The sequence below is a fragment of the Dasypus novemcinctus genome, chromosome 10 (assembly GCF_030445035.2).
Source record: "Dasypus novemcinctus isolate mDasNov1 chromosome 10, mDasNov1.1.hap2, whole genome shotgun sequence".
Lineage (NCBI taxonomy): Eukaryota > Metazoa > Chordata > Mammalia > Cingulata > Dasypodidae > Dasypus > Dasypus novemcinctus.
The window spans coordinates 13576239-13598490 of record NC_080682.1 but is presented as its reverse complement, the minus strand read 5'-3'; the positions used below and the strand labels follow the sequence as shown (position 1 = coordinate 13598490).

Here is a 22252-nt window from a genome sequence, read left to right as displayed (position 1 = left end):
AGTCTCCACTCTGCAATTTGGCTTCTCCTCCCTCTCAGATGTAGATAGCATTACCCACCTCGCAGAGCCTCTGGGAAGACTGAGTGTGATCATGAATGTAAAGCAATGTACTATTCAGTGTTTCTCAGAGAAATGGAACCAAAATGATAGGTATTCAGAGATTGAGGGCAAGAAATTGACTCATGACTGCTGGCAAGTCTGAATGTTGTAAGGCAGGCAGCCAGCTAGAAACTCATGTCAGGGGATTAAAAGTCCTTCAGTTAATTCCTAATGAGAAATTCCAGCAAAAGTCAATTTTGAAGTTGAAACAAAAAGTCTTTTTCTGACCTCTAAAATTGTCAATTCTACATTTTAAGACCACCAGGTCATTGCAGGAGATTGCCCATCAGCTGAGGGCAACCTCCCTTGTTGGTTGAGACGCATGCAACTGGTTACAGAGGCAGATCCCATCAACCAAATACCCTCAGTTGACAAGTAGGCCTGTTTCAGTGCTCATTAAACAAGGCACCATAGCCCAAGTCATTTGAAGGGGAAATTGACTGCCACAAGCATGGTGCCCCAGATGCTATTTTTATCTCATTGTTAGCAGAGATATTTGTCTCCCCACTTTCTTTTACTATGTGGTTTCCTTCTATTTTTTTAAGACACACCCAAAGAAAGACATTGCAGTAGAAAGCTCTGAGAATTTTCTAGGTCCTTTTCTGAACACTGCTAGGGCGGGGAAGATCTTATCAGGAAGCTTTACGTAGTGCCCAGGGGGATGATGGGGCTTAGTCAGAGAGTATATAAGGAGCAGCTCTCCAGGGCCACTGCATGCTGCACTCCCACTCTTTCTGAGTGCTTGAGCTTAGGAAGGAAGCATGAGGTGGTTCTGGGTCCTGGGGCTGGTGGCCCTCTCAGAGTGCTTCGTCAAGTAAGTATGGGGACAGCAAGAGGCATCGATCTCCTTTGGGCTCTTTCTTACCTTCTAAAACCCCAGATTACCTGGGAGTGGAGAAAATCATGAACTCACTGACATTTCTGTCCATCTTAAAGCTCCAGTGTTCATTTAGTGCTAAGCAGCTTGCCATTGCACAGAGGGTCCCAGGGGGCGGTCCCAGGGGTCTTAGGGCAGGCCTACAGAGTGTTAGAGCTCTGGGGGTGCTAGTCACATTATTAAGTGAATGGCGCTCCCTGAAATTGTTCTGTGCCAAACCCATACAGCTGTAAGTGTGGTGCTGTTCAGGAGCAGTGCTTCTCCCACATTGGCTTCTAGGTCTTCACCCTGCTCTCGCCCACTGTTTGTGTCAGTGTGCATCTCTGTGTCTCCGTCTCTGTCCCTACACTTCTCTCCTTCGCCTCTCTTTATCTTTGCATTTCTTTGTACATGCAGGCCTCTCTCTGTTTGCTTCTGTTAGTAGTCTCTCTTCTTTCTCTTCCCCCTTCATTGCTCTAATTTATTCTCCATCTTGGTCTTCTTGGGTTTCCTCATTTCCTGGCTTCCTCCCTCAGTCACCTTTGCTGGTTAGAGCCTGGAGAGAGACAAGGAGATCTACTTGCAGGCCCAGCTTTGCCAGTAACTTGTGTGATCACAACCAAATCCCAAGTTAACTGCATTTCAAATTCCTCTGCTGTTAAGATGGACAATGATCACCACTGTCCTTCCTTCCCAACAGTGATTTGAGGAAGATAGAGAAAGGACATAGTAACAGGAATGGCTGTCATTGTGGAGATCAGCTATGTGTCAGGGCATTGTCACTTAATACTCAAAACATTCCAGGGAAATGGGTTTTATTATTACATTTTTACAGATGGGTAAACTGAGGCAGAGGAAGGACTTCTTATTTGCCCAAGATGATGCAACAGAATCCAGATTCAAGCCCAGGTTCACTGTGTTGGGTGGGCCTGTCCTGATAATAAGAGGACACTCGTAAAATGGTTTGGAAATTACCCAGCCCTGTTCCAATGTATAGTGTTTTCTCTGTTTCTCTCCCAAATACTGGGTTGAAGGATTCCTCTAAAGAAGGTCAAATCCATACGAGGGAGCTTCAAGGAAAAAGGAATGCTGCAAGAGTTCCTGGAGAAGGATCCTAACAGGATAGCATTCACTCTCCCAGACCAGGAAATGTCCACGGAGACCCAGAGGACATACATGGACGTACGTGCACCCCCTTGGGCTGCCATCAAGTACTGGGATATATCAGGTGGTGGGACCCAGGATTTCAGGGCTGGGACCCCTGCCAGCAGAGACCTTGGCAACAGGGACCCTATCCCCAGTGGAGAAGACTCTGTCACCTTGATGATGGGTCTCTGGTGATCGGGACCAGAATCAGCCAGGTAACAGGTAGACACCCATTTCTGTGACAGTGATATGCACCTCTGAACCACATGGAGATTTACTAGAGGGACTTTATTCTTTCTAAGGTAAAGGAACCACTGAGCTAAGAAAGCCTCATTGATGGGTAAGCATTGCCTGACCCAATAACAACAAAGGAGACTGCAAAGCAAGTTGATATCCTAGATGTGGGAAGCTCAGCTTCTAGGGGCCCAAGACTCACACCGATAAAAACTATTGAGCCTTTAGGATGTTCCAGGTTATAATAAACATACAATCTGGTTATTGATATTGAGAGCAAAAGTTTTCATCCCTAATTAAAGAATTTATATCCCAGCCAGAGACAGGCAAGGAGAAAAGGAATGCCAAAAAGGGACTACTGCCTGGTATTGGTATTACATGCATTGTTTGGAAGAAGGAAAGAGCCCAGGAGCCCAGGGTGACCCAGGAGAGCTGGTTGGAGGAAGAGGGACTTGAGCTAAGGCTGGAAAAGGAGGATTTTGGAGACTGTAGGAGTTTTCAAATGAAGGCACAGGCTTGAGGAGCGTGGGGCAGCTAGAGAGTGAGCCGGAGACGTCGGGGCACCCGCTGACGCAGCACACGGGAAGCAGTGCTGTCAGGGTGGGAAGGCCTGTCCTAACTCCCCTTCCGGTATGGCAGCTGGTGTTTGTAGTCACCATTGGCATTGGTACACCGCCTCAGGAGTTAGACGTCCTCTTTGACACCGGCTCCAACCACTTGTGGGTGACCTCCGTCTTCTGCAACACCTCCGCCTGCGGTGAGCGCCTGGCCTCCCCCACGCGCCCAGCCCTCCCCCACCCGTGTCTGCCCTGAGCAGCTCCCCTCACGCCCGCCTCTGTCTGCAGCCAACAGCAACGCCTTCGACCCAGACCTTTCCTCCACCTACCAGTACTCCCATCAACTCACGTACCACGAGTATCTCAGCGGGAATGTGCTGGGAGTTGTCGGCCATGACGTTGTCCAGGTAACACGGAGAACAGAGGCTGAGGAAGGCCCTGGGAGCCGACGGCTGCTAACGCGACCCTGGGTGGGGTCAGCTGGGGTTCCCATTTTCCCCATTCCCAAGCAGCCGCGTGCCACAGGGTGGGTCTGTGTTCCTCCCTGGCAGATAGCGCTCCCGGCTACTCACGGGCTCCTCCAGGAGGGATAACCTGGAAAGTAGGACCATCAGGTTGGAGGTCCCTGGGAGAAGCCTATGTCGCAGGGACCTGGGAAAGGACGGTGCACCTCTTCCCTTTACGTGTCCTGGCTACGCCAGGCATTGGCCCAAAGCTTTGCTGTGTTCATTGTTCCATTCTCCTAACAACCCAGGCTTGGGCAGGCATGATTATTAGAAGCATTTCACAGGTGAGGGAGAGGAACAGAGGAGGGGTTTGCTTTGCCCAAGGACACACAGCTGGGCTGTGACTCTGGACTCACACAGGAGCGGGGTGCTGTCAGGAGAGGGCAGAACTGCACTGGGGTTTCTGGGGCCAGCCGAGGGCTTCAGATACAGGGGCCTGGAAAGCAGAGCATCCCCCACATGGGTAGTCGAGATAATGGACATTACCTCTGGAGACCCTAAGGTCTTGGAGAAAGTAATAGAGACTATGAGCTGCCACCTACACAAATGTGCCCATGTACAGACACACACAGGCACACTCTTGCATACATATTCAGGGATTCACAGACACATGAGAGTTCCCCACAACCTAAGGGGTTCCTAATTCCACATCCTGAGTGCCTGGGAACAGGGAGAGAGAGGGGGGCAAGCCCGGCCCTGACTCTTTTTCTGGAGGGTTTCCACTTAGTCATAATCTCTTTTTCTAAACTCATGAACACGTGTACAAAAGCATGTTCCCTTGGGGGGAGCTTTCCTAAGAAACCTGGTTGCTATGAGCTCTAATGTCATCAGATCATAGTGACGCCAAAACCTAGCAGAGCCTGCCCCCTCCTCTCTTTGCTCTCAGGCGGACCCTTTGGGTGCTCAGTCTCCCTCTCACCCCCTGTAACAAGAGCTTGAGGCCTGGGAACCAGGACTGAAAGGGCGGGGGGTGCAGGCCTAGGTTGAATCTGCAGGGGGCAGCCACATTCCTTTCAGTGTGTGTTCGGGGACCTGAGGGGCAGCCTGGGGCTCACCTGAGGCTCCTCCGGCGGCCCTCCCTCTCCTGGTGCCCTGCCCCCCCCCCAGCCAGCCCCAGCCCCGCCTCCCCAACTTCCACTGAAAGACCCTCCTGCCCACAGGTCAGCGGCCTTGTCATCCCCTCCCAATCAATGGGCCTGAGCATCAGGGAGCTTGGCAAGTACTTGGAGCACGCGGAATTTGACGGCATCCTGGGACTGAGCTTCCCCGAACTTGGCGAGCCCCAGGGGCCAACCATCCTTCAAAACCTGAGGGCACAGGGCGTCCTTCCTAAGAACCTCTTTGCCATCTACCTGGGCAGGTATGGCTGTGCTAGAGCAGCTCTTTCTCCAACTTGGCGCTATGCCATTTCCAGTTGCATGAAATACTATAATCTACCTGATCCAGAAGTTTCCTTAAAAAGAGTCGAATCCAGGGTTCGTCAAATCTATGGCCTGAGGGCTAAAAAAAAAGCTTGTGAGTGTGGTCAGGATTGTTCACTTGCCCACTGTCCGAGGTTGCTTTGGCGCCTCAGTGGCAGAGAGGAGTATTTGCGATAGAGCTGATGCAGGCTCAAAGCCTACAGTGGTGTCTACCTGGACTTTTGCAGCAAACGTTTGCTGAGCTCTATAAGAGGCTCAGTGGAAAAAAGGCACAGAGAGGGGTGTGGCTAAGCTGGCCCATCAGGACTGGGAGGGGTAGGACCTAAACTCGGCCCTAGGGATTGTCCCCACGGTGGGCAGTCAATCCATCAGCAAGTCTCCAGGCACTGAGCTAGGTGGCAGGACAAGCTAAAGTCCCTGCTGAGGGTGTGGGGGGACAAGGGGATTGGGGAGAAGCAATTCAAAGGGAGACTGTGTCCTCCCCAGCAAGGCTGTGGTGGAGCCCATGGGTCTGTGTAGGAGCCCTGGGAGGAGAGTGGTTGGGGCTGGGGGTTCCGGGGGCCTAGTTCAATTCCCAACTCTGTGACCCTGCACTTGTGCTCTCCTGGGGTCTGAAGACCAACTCCCCTCCCGGCTCTGCTCTCCCTCTCGTTCCCTCCCTTTCCCCATCCCTCAAATGGGGTTGTCCTGCTGCCTCTGCACAGGCGTGTGAGTGCGTGCAGAGGGCGTGAGCAAGAACAGCCAAGCCCCCGGAGCAGCGCCGGGTGTGCAGCTGCTCCTGAGACACTGCCGCGGCTTTCCTCTCACCACGAGCCTTTCTCCCCCAGCCCCTCCAGTGAGAACAAGAACAACAGCGTGCTGATGCTCGGTGGGGTGGACCCCTCCTGCTACAGTGGGGAGCTCCACTGGGTGCCCGTGAGCAGGCCTTTCTACTGGGAGGTGGTCCTGGACAGGTGAGCCCCCGCTCTCCTTCCTGCCACAAGATGTTCTACACACCAAGAGTCAAAGACACATATTCAGGGTCACAGACAAACACAATTAGACATGCACACACATGCTCTGCCTGGGGTTTCCTGATCTCTCCAGAACCCCTGCCCAGGGTTCACCAGCCTGAGCATGAAGTGCTAAGAGAAGGGAAACATGAGCCCCTCGGTCCTGGGAAAGCTGAAGCCTGCAGGAAAGAGGCTCCAGCAGTGCAGAGGAGGTCAAGGTGGGTGGGAAGTGTGGTCTGAAGACCCAGAAGTGCAGGTGAGAAGGGGTTCCAGGGCCATTCTACCAGCCCAGACAGCAGTGTGAGTGGGAGACCAAATTCCCCATTGCCCATCTGAAAAGATATTTGAAAATCTCATAGGCAAATCAGGACAAACTGATCCCTCAGAGATTAGAGACCCAGACCCAGCAGGGGAGTGTGCAGGAGATCTGAAAGCAAAACCTATAAAACACACACCCCCTTACACACACTGTCCTCCCATCCCAGAGCTAGGACAGAATCAGGAAATGGGATTTCTGGGAATTGGCTGAGAATTAGGGGGAAATAATAGATCAGATTCTGCATGATACCATCAGACAATGCTTAAAATGCCCCTTGGAGGCTTCTGTGCCCATCTCCTTCTCCTTGGGTGAGCTCAGGCATTCCCTGGGCAGGGCTCAGGCCTCTTGCCTAGCCTCTCCCAGAAAGCCAATCCCCCCTGCTCCACTGAGCTGGGGGTCTGCTGGGGAGGCTGTAGTGGAAGCTGAGAGGATTCAGTGATCACGTATTAAAGGCTAGGACCTGGGAATCTCAGAGAACGAAGATTTATTATGAATGGCCGTGCCTGGCAGTCTCCTGTCCAAAAAGCTGAGCCCTGAGGAGGGGTTTTAGGTTACTTTTATATGAAAGACACACGGGGTGGGGCCAGTAGAGGTTTAAGGGTTCGTTTGAATACCTGCTAAGCTTAAATTATCATACTTCCCACATTCCAGGTAAGCTTGAATTAACGTATCGCCCACATTCCATCTGGATGTAACTTTTAATGCACATTCAGTTTACATCCTTTCTGAATATTTAAAGGCTATAGGCCTTAATTGGCTTTCTAGAAACTAGGTACATTTGCATACAGAATTAGGTAAGTTTGAATTCATGCATAGGTTATATTAAGACCACCTCTTCCAGAGCAGCCTGTTGTCCCAACATCACACACTGTATACTGATCTCCAGCTGTCCCTAATACATTTATTAATTAATTCTTGACTTTGTTTTGTTTTGTTTTCCAATGCTTTCTTCTTTTCTACTTCATTTAGTTCTGCTCTGATCTTTGTTCTTTCTTTCTTTCTACTTCCTTTGCGGTTAGTTTCTGGGTTTTTTTTTGTTTGTTTGTTTGTTTGTTTTTTCACTAATTCTTCCAAGTGTGCAGTTAGGTCTTTGATTTTAACTTTCTTCTTTTTTGATATATGAATTTATGCCTATGGATTTCCCTCTCAGTGTAGCTTTTGCAGCATTCCATAAGTTTTGATATGTTGCTTCATTAATTCTTTAATTCATTGATTGAACAAGCACACCTTGAGCATGTCCTATGTGCTAGGCACCAGAGGGAGACATAGAGGATACAACCTGCTCTTAGCGACCCCCCCCCATAAACTGAGGAAGATGCATGTGCATCAGCAAGCCACACAATTCATCACCATGTGGATATGTACTAGACACTAGTGCAGGTAGGACAAAGATGAAGAGAAGCCTGATCTATTCTGGGGGAACGACTTCCCTGAAAAAATGACAATTTAGCTGGAACCTGGAAGGTGAGGAGAAATTTGCCAAAGAGGGTGGGGGCAGGAGACCAGCATCTGCCAAGGTCCTGAGGCAGAAAGGAGCTTGCTGGCTTGGAGAACTGAAAGCCACTCAAACATCAGTGTTACGAGAGCAAAGGGAATCAGAGGGACGGGGCATGAGCAGAAGGACTCTTCTGGAGGCAGCAGGGGGGAAGAGCAGCCGAGGGACTGGAGAGTGACCCTGGTCCCTGTTTTTTCCCGTCTCAGCATTTCCATGAATGGGGTGCAGATTGCTTGTCAGGGTGGCTGCCAGGCCATCTTTGACACTGGGACCTCTGTGCTGCAAGGCCCACCTAAATCCATCCTCAACATCCAGAAGATCATTGGAGCTCGGCTCATCAAAGACGAGGTACAGGGTCATTCCAGAGGTCACCCTGGGGGATCTCCACATGCAGAAGGATCCTCTGGCCAAACTTTACCCACCCTCCTTCTCCTTCTCTGACAGTACATCCTCAACTGTAGAACCGTCTGCATCCTGCCCGACATCGTCTTCACCATCAATGGTGTCGACTACCCAGTGCCAGCCAGTGCCTACGTCTTCCGGGTGAGGGGCAGAAAAAGGGGCTGGTCCTCCAATGCTAGGACTTGCTGGAATGGTTGCACTACAGCTGTGATGTGGAGGCACCACTTGGTCGAGTCATGCCATTGTAGACACTGCCAAGCCCACCTGGCTGGGCTGGGCTGGGACAATCATCTTCCTTAGCTAAATTCTGAGCCAATACCCCATTCTGGGTCTAGTGTAGCTATAACAGGAAGAGAGACCCTAAGGGCTACTACTCCCAACATACAACCAGTTCAATCAGGAATCTCAGATCCATGAATATGGAAAGTAGCTACAGCTTCCCTGAAATGGGCTTGAGGAATAATGACAGGTATGGTTGGCTGGGAATAGTCCCTGAATGCTGTTCCACCATAACTTTTTTAACTCATTTCAAATTGTTTATTTTATTATTATTATTATTATTATTATTATTACTATTTTGAGGTACCAGGGCCAGGCATTGGGACCTCATATGCAGGACGCTGGTGCTCAACAACTGAGCCACACAGGCTCCCCTGAATGTTTTTTTTCCTTCTGTTTGCTGGTTGTTTGTCTTTCTTTTTTCAGGAGGCACTGGGCACTGAACCCAGGACCTCTCGGGTGGGAAGCATGCAGTCAGTGGCTTGAGCCATATCTGCTCCCCCACCATAAGTTTTAAGAGTGCCCCTTCTATCTCAAAATTGTTCTGAACTGAAGGATAGCTTCTACGGTCATCATACTCATAAGTAAGCTTACAGTGTTAACCTGTTTCCTCCTCTGTGAAATGGGGAGCATCCCCTCCCTGAGTGGATGGACAGTGACCACAGAGCACCTGGCACATAGTTGATGCTCCCTAAGACCAGTTTCCCATCCGAAGCAGGGTGGGTTAAAAGAAGGCTTTGAGAGAGAGAAGTTAAATGATTGTGATCTTGAAATAGTGGGGCCAATGCTCCCCTCCTCAAGAAGGCACAGGGGAGGCCTGCTTGGATTGGGTGCTGGTCTACACCGGGCTCCCCACAGGGAGCTTGTGACACAGTGGCCCAGGGAAGGACAATTGGCAGCCAGGGCAGGACAGCATGAGGCCTGCAGGCTTAGGGAGCTCCAGTGCCAGGGGGCACCAGGAAAGTCAGCTGAGCAGCCTGGACTCACTGAGTGGGGGAGCCTGGGCTGCTGGGAAGAGGCTGCTGGGAAGAGGCTGCCAGAGCTCAGGCCAAAAGGACGAGTGGCTGCAGGGGAGAATCTGGGGCACTTGTTGCTGAGGGAACAGCCTGAACAAAGAGGAAGGAAACAGCCTTCAGGTGGGTGGTAGTTACAAGGACTTCCCTGGTCCTGGGGAGGGGAGGATGCACCCCAGTTCTGCAGCTGCTGCAGAGAGCCAGTTGGCACACAGCAAAGGAAGGCTTAACCTGGGAGAGCATGTTGCTGAAATGCCCCCAGTTCTGCATTTTGAAAGGTGGGGCATGCAGTGGCAGGTGAGTGATCAGGCTGACCAGTGAGGGTTTCTGTTTTTTCCAGTCACATAGGAACATCTGCTACAGCAACTTGTTCCAGAACACCGCCTTTACCAGTCAGAAGGTGTGGATCCTGGGCAACGTCTTCCTGAAGCTGTATTTTTCTGTTTATGATCTGGAAAACAAAAGGATCGGGCTGGCTCCCGCTGTGTAAATGCTGGGGCTTCTCCAACACACACGCAGGCCCCTCCCAAATACACACACATACACACATGTACACACAAGCACACTCATTCTGGTGATTCCTGCACAGTGGGGCTCTGCAAAGCTTGATTCTCACTTGTGATTAAAGTGTTTTTTGCAATGGTTCAACACTGACATTTGTGTCTCTTTGGATGGGAGAATGATATCAGAATGGAGAGCAATCTAGAATCTAGAGCTTAGAACAAAAAGGGAAAGACACTCCACTCCGATTAGCTTAAATGGAAATGGCTTTCTTTGGAAGGAAGAAGAGGTTATTGGAGGAACTTACCTTATGCCTGTGGCTGCTTTTGTGCCTCAGTGGCAGAGTAGAGTAATTGTGATAGATGTAATGCAGACTATGAAGTCTAAAACGGTGTCTACCTGGCCATTTACAGCAAATGTTTGCTGAGTTCTGCAGAATGCTCAGCAGAAACAGGGTGCAGAAAGGGGCTTTCCAAAGCTTGCCCTGTCAGGGACAGGAAGTAGGACTTGAACTCAGCCTTGGAACTCTCCTAGGGTGAGTGGCCAATCCATCAGCAAGTCTCTAGGTGCTGGGCTCAGTGGTGGGCAAAGCTGAAGTTCCTGCCTGCTAAGGGTCTTGTGGGTGGGAGGGAAGTGGGAAAAGGTAGAGACATGGCGGGACCCCTGATGGCAGACTATGTCCTCTCCATCAAAGGCTCTGGTGTTGTCCCTGGGTCTGTGCAGGAGGTTGGGAGAAGAGCGGTTGAAGGTGTGGGCTATATGGAGGAAGGGGCTATTCTCCAATTCTGGCCCTGAGGCATCAACTTAAAATCATTTCACCTCTCTAAGCCTCAGGAATAATTGTTCCCAGTCAGAGATGATTCATTCAACAAATATTTATGGATTCCTTAAAATGTGTGGGGCAGTCTCCCATACTCAGGAAGGAGACATATCAGGGATGGAGTAGGCAGACAAGGAATAAACACTAAATACATTAGCAAGGGAGGAGGGGCGGGGCAAGGTGGTGGTTGAGTGAGTGCACCTGATAGTCTCTTCTGCAAAGAAGCAGCTGGGCAGCATTAGAAATTCTTCAGGTCCAGGTTGTTTCAGGATTTGCAGGGCAGGAGGTGTGTGGACATTGATTTCGTGGGAAGGTAACAGAGAAAATTTGTGTAAAAGATAAAATTGAGGCTCTCTTACACGGACTTAGGGGCTGCGGGCGGGATGCTCCCCCCTGGGACAGGGGGAACCACGGCACCAGCACTGTGGCAGCGATTCCTGGAGGCTCTGTGGTACAGGGGAATTCATAAGCCCTGAGCAGGCTATTATGGGGCTAAGAGGGCAGGAAGCCTTCGCAAACCAATTTGGGGAGACAGGCAGTTTTTTGCGAGGCGGGGAATTTTTGATTTCTGACACGAATAATAGCGCTTCCGGCTAGAGCCCCGCCCCCAAGGCCGGCTGCTGATCTGCAGTGGCCTTAAATCACTCACAGTAAAGAGATGTTACCAGGAGGCTATTTCAGGGAATTGCAGGGCGGGAGGCGTCTGGAAGCCCAGTAGGGGAATCTTTTGCGAGGTGTGGGATTTTCGGTTTCGGACACTGATACAGAGCTTCCGGCTAGAGCCCCACCCCCTAGGCCAGGCTGCGGATCTGTAGCGTCCTTAAATTAGCTGCAATATAGAGGCGACCCCAACTGGCTGTTTTAGGGGCTTGCAGGGTGGGAAGTGTCCTGAGGTCGAATTGGTGATACAGCCACAGAAGAGACCCTAATGAGAGGAAGAATTGCGGGTTTCGGACACATAGGGTCAGAGTTTGCGGATGTGACCTCGCCCATAGGGCTGGCACCCAGCTGTGGGGATCCCTGAAGGCTGTGTTGCACTGCGGTGCTCCCAGGATCCCTGTTAAACAGATTTGAGGTTGCCAGGTCTGTGTCCCCTAAACCCTGGTAGCCCACACCCCAGAGAATCACACCTCTGGAGTCTGCAATATCACAGACTTTCCATCCCTGAATCCACCACGCCCTGAGGCCCATCTGAGGTCCTTGATTGTCCTAGCCCTCAACGTTTGCGTTTTTTTTTTTTCATTTTAATTTTAATTTTTTATTTTTTATTTTTTATTGCCTGGTTGCTAATATTGCATTATTTCCTAGTCTTTTCTCCCATTGTATCCCCCAAGGTATTTTTCTTTTCATTTATTTAGGGGTTTTTTGTTGTTGCTGTTGTTGGTGTTCTATATCTTCTTTTCTTATCCTTACTTGTTCCCCTCCCTTTTCTTTACCCACCCCCCCTTTTTCTTTCTTTCATTCTTCTCTCTTTTTTCTTTTCTCTCTTTTCTCTTGTCCCTCATTTTCTTCTTATTTTATTTTATTATGCAATAGGTGCTGCAGGAAACACCTCACATTTGCTGGGTGTCCTAATTCTCCATTGCCTCATTTCTGTGTGAATTGATTTTGGCTACCTACACTATCCCCTTTCCCCCACATCTTGATATCCTCCATCATCTACTGTCTCTCCTATATTCCACCTCCCTTTCTTTGATTCCCAAATTGTCTAACTCTTAATTACTAATACCTTTGTTTTGTTTTCTGTCTTTTATCCACTCTTGAAACTATTGACTTTCTTTTCTCTTTCCCTCTCTCATGAAAACACTAGCTTTTTAATTCATACCATAGTCTTCCCATATTCAGTCAACTACCTCATATAGGTACTCTACTTACTGCTATAATTCTACACAACTTACATGAATCTAATATCTATCCTCCCAGATCTCATATTGTTGCTCTGTTAACATTTATTACCAATACTGCTTTACACATTTTCCTTGCTTGCACAATTGCCTTTCCCTGGCCATAATACTTTCCTTCAAAGTGAACTCAGCCAGCAATAACAAATTAGAATAAGAAGAACAAAGTGACAAAGAGAAGATATAACACTTATGCAAAAACAACAGCTAATTAATCCCCAAGATTAGACAAAGAAGCTAAAGAACTCATTAAACCCGTCAAGATAAAATGATGACCAGACAGCAACAAAAATCTACAAACCAAAGCACTAATCAGGAAAACATGGATGAATCCAATGAACAAACTAAAAACCAGGAAGGGGAGCAGAACTTCGCACAAGCAATTAAAGATCTCAGAACATTTATCACCGACAAATTTAATGAAGTAAAGGAAGAGATTAACAACATGAAAACAACACTTGGAGGGGAAATTGCAGACACACACAAAAGATAACAGATATGATGGGAATGAACACCATAGTTCAAGAAACCAAAAACACACTCGCAGCAAATAGCAGCAGATTAGAAGAGGCAGAGCAGAGAATTAGCGATGTGGAAGACAGTACATCAGAAATCAAACAGATAGTAGAATTGATCGATAAAAAGGTAGAAAAAATCCAGCTAAGACGTAGGGACCTGAATGGCAATGCAAAATGCACAAACATGCGTATTATAGGCATCCCAGAAGGAGAAGAGAAGGGAAAGGGGAGAGAAGGGCTGTTGCAGGAAATAATCACTGAAAACTTCCCAAATCTACTGAGAGAGATGGATGTACACATCCAGGAAGCACAACGCACCCTAAACATCATAAACCCCAACAGACCCACCCCAAGACATATACTTATAAAATTATCCAATGCTCAAGACAAAGAGAAAATTCTAAAAGCAGCAAGAGAAAAGAAAACCATCACATACAAGGGAAGCTCCATAAGAATAAGTGCTGATTTCTCATCTGAAACCATGGAGGCAAGAAGGCAGTGGTATGATATAGTCAAGGTACTAAAAGAAAACAAATTCCAACCAAGAATACTCTATCCAGCTAAACTAGCATTCAGACATGATGGAGAGTTCAAAATATTCACAGATAAACAGAAATTGAAAGAGTATGCCAACAAGAAACCTCCCCTTCAAGAAATTCTAAAGGGAGTTCTGCAGGAAGAAAGGAAAAAACAGGACAGGCAGAGTTGGAGGAGAGTGTAAGAGCAACAAAAAAAGACAAAAAGAGAAGAAAAAACAAACAAACAAAATATGACAAACACAAGTCCAATCAAAATATGGCTAACATAAATAATTCCTTGAAAATAATAACACTGAATGTCAATAGATTAAACTCACCTATCAAAAGATTCAGACTGGGACATTGGATAAGGAAATATGATCCATCTTTATGCTGTCTACAAGAGACACATCTTAGACCCAGAGATTCATGGAGGCTGAAAGTGAATGGTTGGAAAAAAATCTTACAAGCAAACAATAACCAAAAAACAGCAGGAGTAGCTATATTAATATCAGACAAAATACACTTTAAATGCGAAACAATTGTGAGAGACAAAGAAGGATACTACGTATTAGTGAAAGGGACAATCTCTCAGGAAGAACAAACAATCATAAATATTTATGCTCCTAAGAAGGGCGCCCCTAAATACGTGAGGCAAATGCTGGCAAAACTAAGTGAAAGAATAGATGCATCTACAGTTATAGTGGGGGATTTTAATACACCACTATCAACTCTGGACAGAACATCTCAAAAGAGAATCACTAAAGAAATGAAATATTTGAACAGTATATTAGAGGAGCTGGACCTAATAGACATATACAGATCATTACACCCAAACACAGAAGGATATACATTTTTCTCAAGTGCACATGGATGATTCTCCAAGATAGACCATATGCTAGGCCACAAAGAAAGGCTTAATGAATTCAGAAAGATCGAAATCATACAAAATAATATCTCTGACCATAGTGGAGTGAAGCTGGAAATCTGCAAGGGCCAGAGGCCCAGATTTCACACCAAGATACGGAAATTAAACAGCACACTCTTAGAAAAACAGTGGGTCAAAGAGGAAATCTCAAAAGAAATCAATGACTACCTTGAAACAAATGATAATGATAACACAACATACCAAAATTAATGGGATGCACCAAAAGCAGTACTGAGAGGGAAATTTATAGCCATAAATTCATACATCAAAAAAGAAGAAAGATGCGGGATGGACTCCGGGGGAATAGCTGAAGGCTCATTTTGCCAAGGTGGGTTGTACCATTGGGAAGAGACCCAAGAAGTGAGAGTTGGGGTGGACCCACACCCTGGGGAGGACTAATGCCATCAAATAGAGAGAACTGTATCTCTAGAGAGAAAGGATGGCTCCCAGGGCATTAGGGCAGTTGAGAAAGTCAGGCCCTGAATACTGCTGCAAGGATCTCTGGACAGGACTTCTTGGGAAATAGAGATTGGCTGGCGTTGTGGGCCTCAAGGGGAGGGGGAAAATGGATGTGGAATGGAAGGAACCAAGGTGAATATGGAGGCAAGAGAGGAGTACTGTGAGAGTACACGAGGATGAATATAAAACATGTGATATTACACCAGAAACATATAGGGGACGACAGACTAATAATGTAAACCATAAGGCAAAACATAGGATAACTAAAAAATTTAGAAAACGGTACAATCTAAAGTATGGACCACATAGTAAGCACAGATGTCACCTTGTTTGAAAGCTATTGCCCCAGAATCTGTACATCAGTATCAGGAAATATGATATGAATAAGCTAAAAGATTATCGCTATGGAAGGGAAAAGGTTTTATGGTGGATCTGGGGAAGTACTGTATATTGTATATATGAATTTCAGTGATCTAAGACTCTTGTGAAGCTGACATTATGTTGGGATTCACTTTACAGGAAGTTTTGAATCATAGAGTGGTTCAACAATGGCAGCAGAGGAATACAGATATAGGATGTTATTGACAGGATATATATGGCTGACAGGGAGTTATACAGGGCATATGCCCAGGGTATATAGTAATGTCTAGATATAGTGGAAACAATTAAAAACAACAGCTGGGGTGGGTACTGGGCGCCTGGCCGGGGGGTCACGGTCATGGACCCTGGGGAGCAGCGGCAGTCCGCCAGGGGCAACGGCAAGAACCAGGAAGGAAGGAGGGCCCAACAGTGGGTTCCTGATACTAATGGCTATGCTTTTGAGCCTATACACCTGCAATAAGAACAAGGCCTAGAGTAGCACTGTGCCTGGGAGTTTCCTCCTGACAGCCTTCAAGTTACTCAAATGTGGCCACTCTCACACCCAAACTCAGCATGTAGATGCAGTGCATTCCCTCCAACGTGGGACAGGACACCCGGGGATGAGCCTCCCTGGCACCGAGGGATCACTACCACATACCAGCTGAAGATGCAACTAGAAAATGACCTTGAATTAAAGGTTCAATACGGATCAGCAGAATATCCCTGTCTACATATAATAACATGACTTCAAAATGCTGTTTGAGGCCTTGCCGAATCTCCTGGGAAGAGGCAGCTGGGCACCGCTGGAGGTTCTCCGGGACCAGGCTTTTTCAGGATTTTTTCAGGGCAGGAAGTCTCTGGACATCGATTTGGTGGGAAGGTAACGGAAAGGACTGGTCTATAAGATATAATTTGGGACTTTTTAGGAGGGGGAGGCAAGATGGCGGCTGAGTGAACTTCCCGGTTACTAGCTCCTGGGGGGAATCGGCTGGGAGGCGTCGGAGACTCTTTGGGACCGGCTGTTTCGGGATTTTTCCTGGTCCGGAGGTGTCTGGACATCGATTTGGAGGGAAGGTAACAGAGAGGATCCATCTGTGAAATATACACGGAGATCCCAGCTACGTGTGGAGGACTCCCTCCTTGGGTAGGTGGAGCCGAGGCAGCTAGCACCGCGGCGGGCGGCGGGTGGGAGAGCCGATCCACGCTGCGCCGCGGCGGCGGGCGGTGGGCGGGGAAGCCGAGTCCGGCTGAGCCCGGCTGAGCCGTGGTGGGCGGGGAAGCCAAGCCCAGCCGAGCCGCGGTGGGCAGCAGGCGGGGGACCCGAGCCCAGCCAAGCCCAACCGAGCCGCGGCGGGTGGCGGGCGGAGGACCGGAGCCCAGCTGAGCCCAGCCGAGCCTGGCGGCGGGGTTTCTGTTCTTTGGTTTTTTTTGTTGTTGTTGTTCTTGTTGTTCTTGTTGTTCTTGTTGTTCTTTTATTTTTTCAATCCTCTCTTTCTTGTCCCCAATATTCTTCTTATAATATTTTACCTTAACAATACAATAGGTCCTACAGGAAATACCTCACATTTGCTGGGTTTCCTTACCCTCCACTGCCTCATTTCTCTGTGAATAGATTTAGCCTATCTACACTATCCCCTTTCCCCTACAACTTGATATCCTCCACCATCTGCTATCTCTCCTATATTCCATCTCCCTTTCTTTGATCCACAAAGTGTCTAACTCTTAATTTCTAATACCTTTGTTTAGTTTTCCATCTGGTATTCGTCCCTGAAACTATTACCTTTCTTTTCTCTTTCCCTCTCTCACGAAAACAATAGCCTCTTAGTACGTACCACATTCCTCCCATATTCAGTCGTCTACCTCATTATAGGTACTTTCCTACTACTATAACTCTACACAATTTACATGATCTAACCTCCATCCTCCCAGAACTCATATTGTTGCTTTGTAAACATATATCACCAATACTACTTCACACTTTTTCCTTCCTTACACAATTGACTTTCCCCAGCACTAATACTTTCCTTTAAAGTGAGCTTAACTAGCAATAAGAAATTGGAATAAGAAGAACAAAGTGACAAAGAGAAGATATAACACTTACGCAAAAACAACAACTAATTAATCTCCAAGACTAGACAAAGAAGCTAAGGAACTGATTAAACCCGTCAAGAAAAAATGTTGACAAGACAGCAACAAAAATCTACAAACCAAACCAGTAATCAGGAAAACATGGCTGAATCCAATCAACAAACTGAAAATCAGGAAGGGGGGCAGGACTTCGCACAAGCAATGAAAGATCTCATAACATTTATCACCGACAAATTTGATGAAGTACTGAAAGAGGTTAACAGCGTGAAGACAAAACTTGGAGGGGAAATTGCAGACATGCGCAAAAAAATAACAGATATGATGGAAATGAACACCACAATTCAAGAAATCAAAAATACACTTGCAGCAAATACCAGCAGACTAGAAGAGGCAGAGCAGAGAATTAGTGATGTGGAAGACAGTGCATTGGAAATCAAACAGATAGTAGAAGTGGTCAATAAAAAGGTAGAAAAAATCCAGATAGGACTTAGGGACCTGAATGATAACGCAAAACGCTCAAACATACGTATTATAGGCATTCCAGAAGGAGAAGAGAAGGGAAAGGGGTCAGAAGGAGTGTTGCAGGAAATAATGAATGAAAACTTCCCAAATCTACTGAAAGAGACAGATGTACATATCCAAGAAGCACAGCACACTCCACTGGTCATAAACCCCAACAGGCCCACCCCAAGACATATACTTGTCAAATTATCCAATGCTCAAGACAAAGAAAAAATTCTAAAAGCAGCAAGAGAAAAGAAAACCATCACATACAAGGGAAACTCCATAACATTAAGTGCTGATTTCTCATCTGAAACGATGGAGGCAAGAAGGCAGTGGTATGATATAGTCAAGGTACTAAAGGAAAAAAATCTCCAACCAAGAATACTCTATCCAGCTAAACTAGCATTCAAAAATGATGGAGAGTTCAAAATATTCACAGATAAACAGAAACTGAAAGAGTATATCAACAAGAAACCTCCCCTTCAAGAAATTCTTAAGGGAATTCTGCAGGAAGAAAGGAAAAAACAGGACAGTCAGAGATGGAGGAGAGTGTAAAAGCAACAAGAAAGACAAAAATAGAAGGGGAAAATAAAATAATACAAACAAAATATAACAAACACAAATCCAACCAAAATATGGCTACCATAAATAACTCTCTAAACGTAATAACACTGAATGTCAACGGATTAAACTCACCTATCAAAAGATTCAGACTGGGACACTGGATAAGGAAATATGACCCATCTATATGCTGCCTACAAGAGACACATCTTAGACCCAGAGACTCATGGAGGTTGAAAGTGAATGGCTGGAAAACAATCATACAAGCAAACAACAACCAAAAAAAGGCAGTAGTAGCTATATTAATATCAGACAAAATAGACTTTAAATGCGATACAATTGTGAGAGACAAAGAAGGATACTATATTTTAGTGAAAGGGACAATTTGTCAAGAAGATCAAACAATCATAAATATTTATGCTCCTAACAAGGGTGCCTCTAAATATGTGAGGCAAACGCTGGAAAAACTAAGTGAATAGATGCATCTACAATTATAGTGGGGGATTTTAATACACCACTATCAACTCTGGACAGAACATCTCAAAAGAGAATCACTAAAGAAACAAAACATTTGAACAGTATATTAGAAGAACTGGATCTAATAGACATATATAGATCATTACACCCAAACACAGCAGGATATACATTTTTCTCAAGCGCACATGGAACATTCTCCAAGATTGACCATATGCTAGGCCACAAAGAAAGGCTTAATGAATTCAGAAAGATCGAAATCATACAAAACAATATCTCTGACCACAGTGGAGTCAAGCTGGAAATTTGCAAGGGACAGAGACCCAGACTTCACACGACAATTTGGAAATTAAACAGCACACTCTTAGAAAAACAGTGGGTCAAAGAGGAAATCTCAAAAGAAATCAATGACTACCTTGAAACAAATGATAATGATAACACAACATACCAAAATTTATGGGAGGCAGCAAAAGCGGTACTGAGAGGGAAATTTATAGCCATAAATTCATATATCAAAAAAGAAGAAAGAGCAGAAATTGAAGAATTAACTGCACATTTGAAGGAATTAGAAAAACAACTACAAAGTAACCCAACAGGAAGAAGAAGGAAGGAAATAACAAAGATAAGAGCAGAACTAAATGAAATAGAAAATAAGAAAGCACTTGAAAAAATAAACAAGACCAAGAGCTGGTTTTTTAAGAAGATCAACAAAATTGACAAACCTTTAGTGAGACTAACAAAGAAAAAAAGAGAAAAGATGCAAATACACAAAATAAGAAATGAGAAAGGTGATATCACCACTGACCCCACAGAAATAAAGACTATCATAAGAGGATACTTTGAAAAACTATATTCCAACAAAAATGACAAGTTAGAGGAAATGGACAAATTCCTAGAAATACATAAGCAGCCCATACTGACGAAAGAAGAAATTGATGATCTTAACAAACCAATCACAAGCAAAGAGATAGAATCAGTCATTAAAAATCTCCCAACTAAGAAGAGCCCAGGGCCAGACGGCTTCACAGGTGAATTCTACAAAACATTTCGGAAAGAACTAACACCAATCCTGTTGAAACTATTCCAAAAAATCGAAACAGAAGGAACACTGCCTAATTCCTTCTATGATGCCAACATTACCCTATTACCAAAGCCAAACAAAGACACCACAAGAAAGGAAAATTACAGACCAATTTCTCTAATGAACCTAGACGCAAAAATACTTAACAAAATACTTGCTAATCGTATTCAACAACACATTAAATGAATTATACACCATGACCAAGTGGGATTTATCCCAGGTATGCAAGGATGGTTCAACATAAGAAAATCAATCAATGTAATACACCATATAAACAGATTGAGAGAAAAAAACCACATGATTATATCTATAGATGCAGAAAAGGCATTTGACAAAATACAGCACCCCTTCCTGATAAAAACACTCCAAAAGATCGGAATACAAGGAAACTTTTTGAAAATGATAAAGAGTATATATGAAAAACCTAAAGCCAACATTGTTTACAATGGCGAAATCCTGAAATCCTTCCCTCTAAAATCAGGAACAAGACAAGGATGCCCATTGTCTCCGCTCCTATTTAACATTGTCTTGGAAGTACTTGCTCGAGCACTGAGACAAGAACCAGATATAAAAGGCATTCAAATTGGAAGGGAAGAAGTCAAAATTTCATTATTTGCAGATGACATGATCCTATATATAGAAAACCCTGAGAGGTCTTCAACAAAGCTCCTAGAACGCATAAATGAGTTTAGCAAAGTCTCAGGTTATAAGATCAATGCGCAAAAATCAGTAGCATTTCTATACACCAATAATGAGCAAGATCAGGAGGAAATCAAGAAACAAATACCATTCACAATAGTAAATAAAAAAATCAAATACTTAGGAATAAATTTAACTAAAGAGGTAAAAAACTTATACATCGAGAACTATACAAGATTGTTCAAGGAAATCAAAGAAGACCTAAATAAATGGAAGAATATTCCCTGTTCGTGGATAGGAAGACTGAATATTATTAAGATGTCTATCCTACCAAAACTGATCTACACATTCAATGCAATCCCAATAAAAATCAACACAGCCTTCTTTAAGGAACTAGAAAAACTAACTATGAAATTTATTTGGAAAGGAAAGAGGCCCCGAATAGCCAAAGACATATTGAAAAAGAAAAACGAAATAGGAGGAATCACACTTCCTGACTTCAAAACATACTACAAAGCTACAGTAGTGAAAACACCATGGTACTGGCATAAGGAGAGACACACAGACCAATGGAATTGAATTGAAAGTTCAGATATAGAACCTCATGTATATAGCCATATAATATTCGATAAAGCCACCAAACCCTCTCAACTGGGAGAGAATGGCCTATTCAGCAAATGGTGCCTGGAGAACTGGATAGCCATATGTAGAAGAATGAAAGAGGATTACCATCTCACACCTTATACAAAGATCAACTCAATATGGATCATAGACCTAAATATAAGAGCCAAGACCATAAAGACCTTAGAAAGCAGTGTAGGGAAACATCTACAGGACCTTGTAATAGGAAATGGCTTCATGAATATCACACCAAAAGCACGAGCAGCAAAAGAACAAATAGATAAATGGGACTACCTCAAAATTAAAGCCTTCTGCACCTCAAAGGAGTTTGTCAAGAAAGTAAAAAGGGAACCCACACAATGGGAGAAAATATTTGGCAACCATATATCTGATAAGAGACTTATAACTTGCATATATAAAGAACTCATATATCTCGAAAACAAAAAGATAAACAACCCATTTAAAAAATGGGAAAAAGATTTAAACAGACACTTCTCCAAAGAAGAAATACAAATGGCTAAAAAGCACATGAAAAAATGCTCCAAATCCCTAGCTATCAGGGAAATGCAAATCAAAACTACAATGAGATACCATCTTACTCCCATAAGATTGGCAGCCATGAAAAAAACAGTAGAATACAAATGCTGGAGAGGATGTGAAGAAAGGGGAACACTCATCCATTGCTGGTGGGAATGCAGAAGGATCCAACCATTCTGGAGGACAGTTTGGCAGTTTCTCAAAAAATTATCCATAGATTTGCCATATGACCCAGCAATACCACTGCTGGGTATATACCCATCAGATCTGAAAACAAGGACACAAACCGATATATGTATACCAATGTTCATAGCAGCATTGTTCACCATCGCCAAAAGTTGGAATCAATCCAAAAGTCCATCAACAGATGAGTGGATCAATAAAATGTGGTATATACACACAATGGAATACTACTCAGCTGTA

General features: G+C 45.3%; 1 protein-coding gene across 1 annotated transcript; it reads left to right on the top strand.

Annotated features, from left to right (window-relative positions):
- Positions 1-802: 802 nt before the first annotated feature.
- On the top strand, positions 803-9967 carry LOC131279997 (pepsin F-like). Its single transcript, XM_058305374.1, has 9 exons — positions 803-913; positions 1990-2137; positions 2975-3092; positions 3181-3299; positions 4559-4758; positions 5647-5772; positions 7832-7973; positions 8070-8168; positions 9660-9967. Exons 1-9 carry the CDS (start codon positions 861-863, stop codon positions 9807-9809), a joined length of 1155 nt encoding a protein of 384 aa, XP_058161357.1. The 5' UTR covers positions 803-860; the 3' UTR covers positions 9810-9967.
- The last annotated feature ends 12285 nt before the right edge of the window (positions 9968-22252 follow it).

What these genes read in the sequence shown, in the direction of transcription:
- LOC131279997 (XM_058305374.1), top strand. Translation starts at nt 861, where the DNA reads ATGAGGTGGTTCTGGGTCCTGGGGCTGGTGGCCCTCTCAGAGTGCTTC. An exon ending in CCCAGAGGACATACATGGAC is followed by an intron (nt 2,138 to 2,974) that starts GTACGTGCACCC and finishes CCGGTATGGCAG; the next exon opens with CTGGTGTTTGTAGTCACCAT. An exon ending in CTCGGCTCATCAAAGACGAG is followed by an intron (nt 7,974 to 8,069) that starts GTACAGGGTCAT and finishes CTTCTCTGACAG; the next exon opens with TACATCCTCAACTGTAGAAC.